Raw genomic sequence first — 3,291 nt, forward strand, 5'->3', positions numbered from 1 at the left:
CCTACTACACTGTGCTGCATCTATGTGTCCCATTAACTTTTGTATCCCCAGGGCCTGGCGTAGTGCCTCCAGGAGTGGGAGAACTAGGGGGTGCATTGCCCAACGTCTCAGCTCAGAATCCAGGTCTAAATAGCATTTTTGCATTTGACCTTTTACCCCCCATCTCCACTAACACAGCTAAGGAACCTGGGGCCCCTACGATGCTCAGCGTTCAGACGGACACCTGAAATGGTTTCCTTATCAGCCTGGCGACATCTCCCAGGCCAGCCTCTCCTATTTCTTCCCTGGCCTTTACTCTTTTGGTCTAGCAGTCTTGCTCGGGACAGGAATGAGCCACTGTCTCTCCCGTCTCAAACTTCCTGGTCTCTGGCCGAGCTTCCTGCTTATGCCATTGAAACTGGGAGGGGCCGAGGAAATGCTCGTGAGGCCACACCCACTAGGGAAGGTATAACTGGGGCGGCTGGGCCAGCAGAGATTCCCCTGCCCTCACCATGACGTACAGTGGCCTCTTCCCCTTTGTGCTTCTTGCCCTGGGAACCCTGGCACCTTGGGCTGTGGAAGGTAGTGTAAATGGTGAGTTGGAGTCACCGTGGTATAATCCTGGCTGCAGGGTCAGAGATGGGGGCTCGTAGTGGTGTGGGGATGGCCCCTTCTCTAGACTGTAATCTCTCAGCTTAGTTTCAGAAAACGTCCCTGGGGGTGTGTTCATGTCCATCTGGGCTCCAAGGTCTCTGTGCAAGCTTCTGAGCATCTGGAAGTTCTTTTACTCAGCCATCTGTCAGCCCAGGTCTCACTCCCTTTCTGTTCTTATTCTTCTCTCTCTCTTTCTCTCTGTCTCATTTCCTGGTCAGTGGCTCTCCAATCATCAGTCTGACTCTTGCTGGTTCTTTCCGTTAATCTCTGTTTTCCTGTCTTTGGCTCCAGCTCTTCACCTGCTCTGTCGGTTCTATTTATCTCTGTTTATTTCCCTCCATCTCCATCATGCTCAGCCTGCCTATCTGCCTGTGTGTAGCCTTGCTTCTCCCTGGGGAAAGAAACCTTGGCTGGGAACCCTATGCCTTTCTCCTGACCACGTGTGTGATTTCATCAAGCCTGTCACTTCATGGAGGTCAGACAGGGACTTCACTTTGGACTTTGTGGATGGTCACCTGAATGAGGGTCACTACTGGAAAGCGGTGCTTTGTCCAGGAGCCGTGAAGGCTACTCAACACCCAGCCTCCTCCCCAACTCTTGATCTTCTCTTCCAAAGCTTTGAAAGCTGGAGCCTGCCCTACCAGAAAATCTGCCCAGTGCCTTAGATATGAGAAACCCGAGTGCAAGAATGACTGGCAGTGTCCAGAGAAGAAGATATGTTGCCCTGATACTTGCAGAATCAAATGCATGGATCCTGTCTTAACCTTGAACCCAGGTGAGGAGGTGAGAGAGCCACCAGCCACGCAGCACTGGACAACTGGCCACCTGCACTGACTGGGGACCCAATGTCAGAAGAGAGCCAGAGCCTACCTTCAGAGGGTATCCCAGCCTGAGGAAGGATGTGGTAGTCATGGGGATGGGAGGCTCAGGCTGGGGCAGGGCCTGGGGCCGGGGCTGGGGTCCAGAAGGTACAAGGTTTCTAACCCATGACTCTACTCTAACCAGTTGAGGAGAAGGCTGGGAAGTGTCCAGTGGTCGACAGTCAATGTCTGATGTTTAACCCCCCCAATAACTGTGAGAAAGACGGCGAGTGCTTGGGTACATTAAAGTGCTGCAAGGGCACGTGTGGAAAAGCCTGCATTTCCCCTGTGAAAGGTAAGGAGGGGCTGGGGCAGGCTGACCTCCTTCCCTCCGGCTCTCTCAGTCTCAACCCTCTGGAGTTCCAGGCATATAAACAGGGGGACTCCTGATCCGGACCCCAAGGAAAGCCTCTGCCTGACTCCCTTGTCTTTCAAGAGCCCTGTTCCCAGGGCAAGGATTTCCATAGGATGGCTCATGGCTCTGATTCTATCCCAGCCCTTTTGAATAAGGGCCCCAGGGCAAGTGACTGTGAGTCTCAGTTTCCTTATCTGTAAAATGGACATAATGAACTTGAAAGTGCATTGTCAAAAGCACTGTGCACTAAGTATGTATTATTAAGGCTATTTCCAAGATGTTGTCTAGGGTCAAAGCCCAAAAGATCAGTGGATTTTGAGGATAATCTTTCTCAGTGCTCCGACCTTAGAGTTTTCTAGTAAAATAGAGACTTGAAATCAGCCTCCTGATACCAAGACTCATACAACTATATCAGCACCTTGCTATTTTCTCTATCTCAAGGGGTTTCTTGGGGAGAGAATGTGGAGATGACTTGGCTGGTTCCTATATTGAAGCCCTGATCTCATTTTCTCTCACAGCCTGATTCCTGCCACTTGGAAGTGGCTCTGGATTCCTACTCTATGTAGTCTGGGAATTCCCTTCTACTCCCACACTTGGATCACTGGGGCACTCCGTGGTGAAGCCTTGGTCCTATCACCAATATCTTCTTTGCAGAAAGGCTTGGCACCCAGTAGGCTGCCAGCAAATGCCTGTTGATTGGTCAATAAATAAATGAGCATATTTCTCTCCGTACATCCTGCTTCTGTGGTTCATTGGGGAATATCAGTTGGGTGGGAGACGACGAGGGAATGTCTGAATAAGAGGCCTCCCTCTTACAGATATGGAGTGGAAGGAAGAGGCTTAGGGGCTGGACAGACCAGAATTTACATCATGAGTCTGAAAAGCCTTGGCTCTGTGGTTTGGGACAAATGACTTTATCTCCTACATCTTAATCTCTTGACCTGCAAAGTGATGATAAAAATCAACTTCTCACAGTGTTTGGTGTCTGGAGCATTGGGGTATCCAATGCAAAATGAAGAGCAATGTTACGGGGCCATAGCAGGTTCTCAAAAAATGGTGGATACTTTCCTTCTGTGATGATCTTGAGCTTCTTTCATTTCTCTTCTCTCCCAAGACACTATTTCTTCTATCTTAAAATAAGTGTTGAACAGAACAGAACCCGATTATCAGGCCCAAGGGAGGCCTCCAAACACATCTGTCTGTCCATTGTATATTGGTATCAGAGTCTCCAAGGAAAGCACAGCATAGTCGAGCACTGGATGAAACAAGGCTTCACTTACACAAGACGCTTCCACAGCGGGCTTCGATTTCCCATGGCTAGGGAGTCTCTCCTGGCAGCTGATGCCGGGCAATTTACGTGTAGGCGCTCCTTTCATGACACGGTAGAAGGACCCCATCCCTTCCCCACTGAGGGCAGATACAGCAGTGGGGTTAACCAGATGC

General features: G+C 50.2%; 1 protein-coding gene across 1 annotated transcript; it reads left to right on the forward strand.

Annotated features, from left to right (window-relative positions):
• The first annotated feature begins 491 nt into the window (after nt 1-491).
• On the forward strand, nt 492-1,883 carry SLPI (secretory leukocyte peptidase inhibitor). Its single transcript, XM_060079169.1, has 3 exons — nt 492-573; nt 1,250-1,408; nt 1,639-1,883. Exons 1-3 carry the CDS (start codon nt 492-494, stop codon nt 1,881-1,883), a joined length of 486 nt encoding a protein of 161 aa, XP_059935152.1.
• Nucleotides 1,884-3,291: the final 1,408 nt, after the last annotated feature.

Source organism: Mesoplodon densirostris, chromosome 16 (assembly GCF_025265405.1).
Source record: "Mesoplodon densirostris isolate mMesDen1 chromosome 16, mMesDen1 primary haplotype, whole genome shotgun sequence".
Lineage (NCBI taxonomy): Eukaryota > Metazoa > Chordata > Mammalia > Artiodactyla > Ziphiidae > Mesoplodon > Mesoplodon densirostris.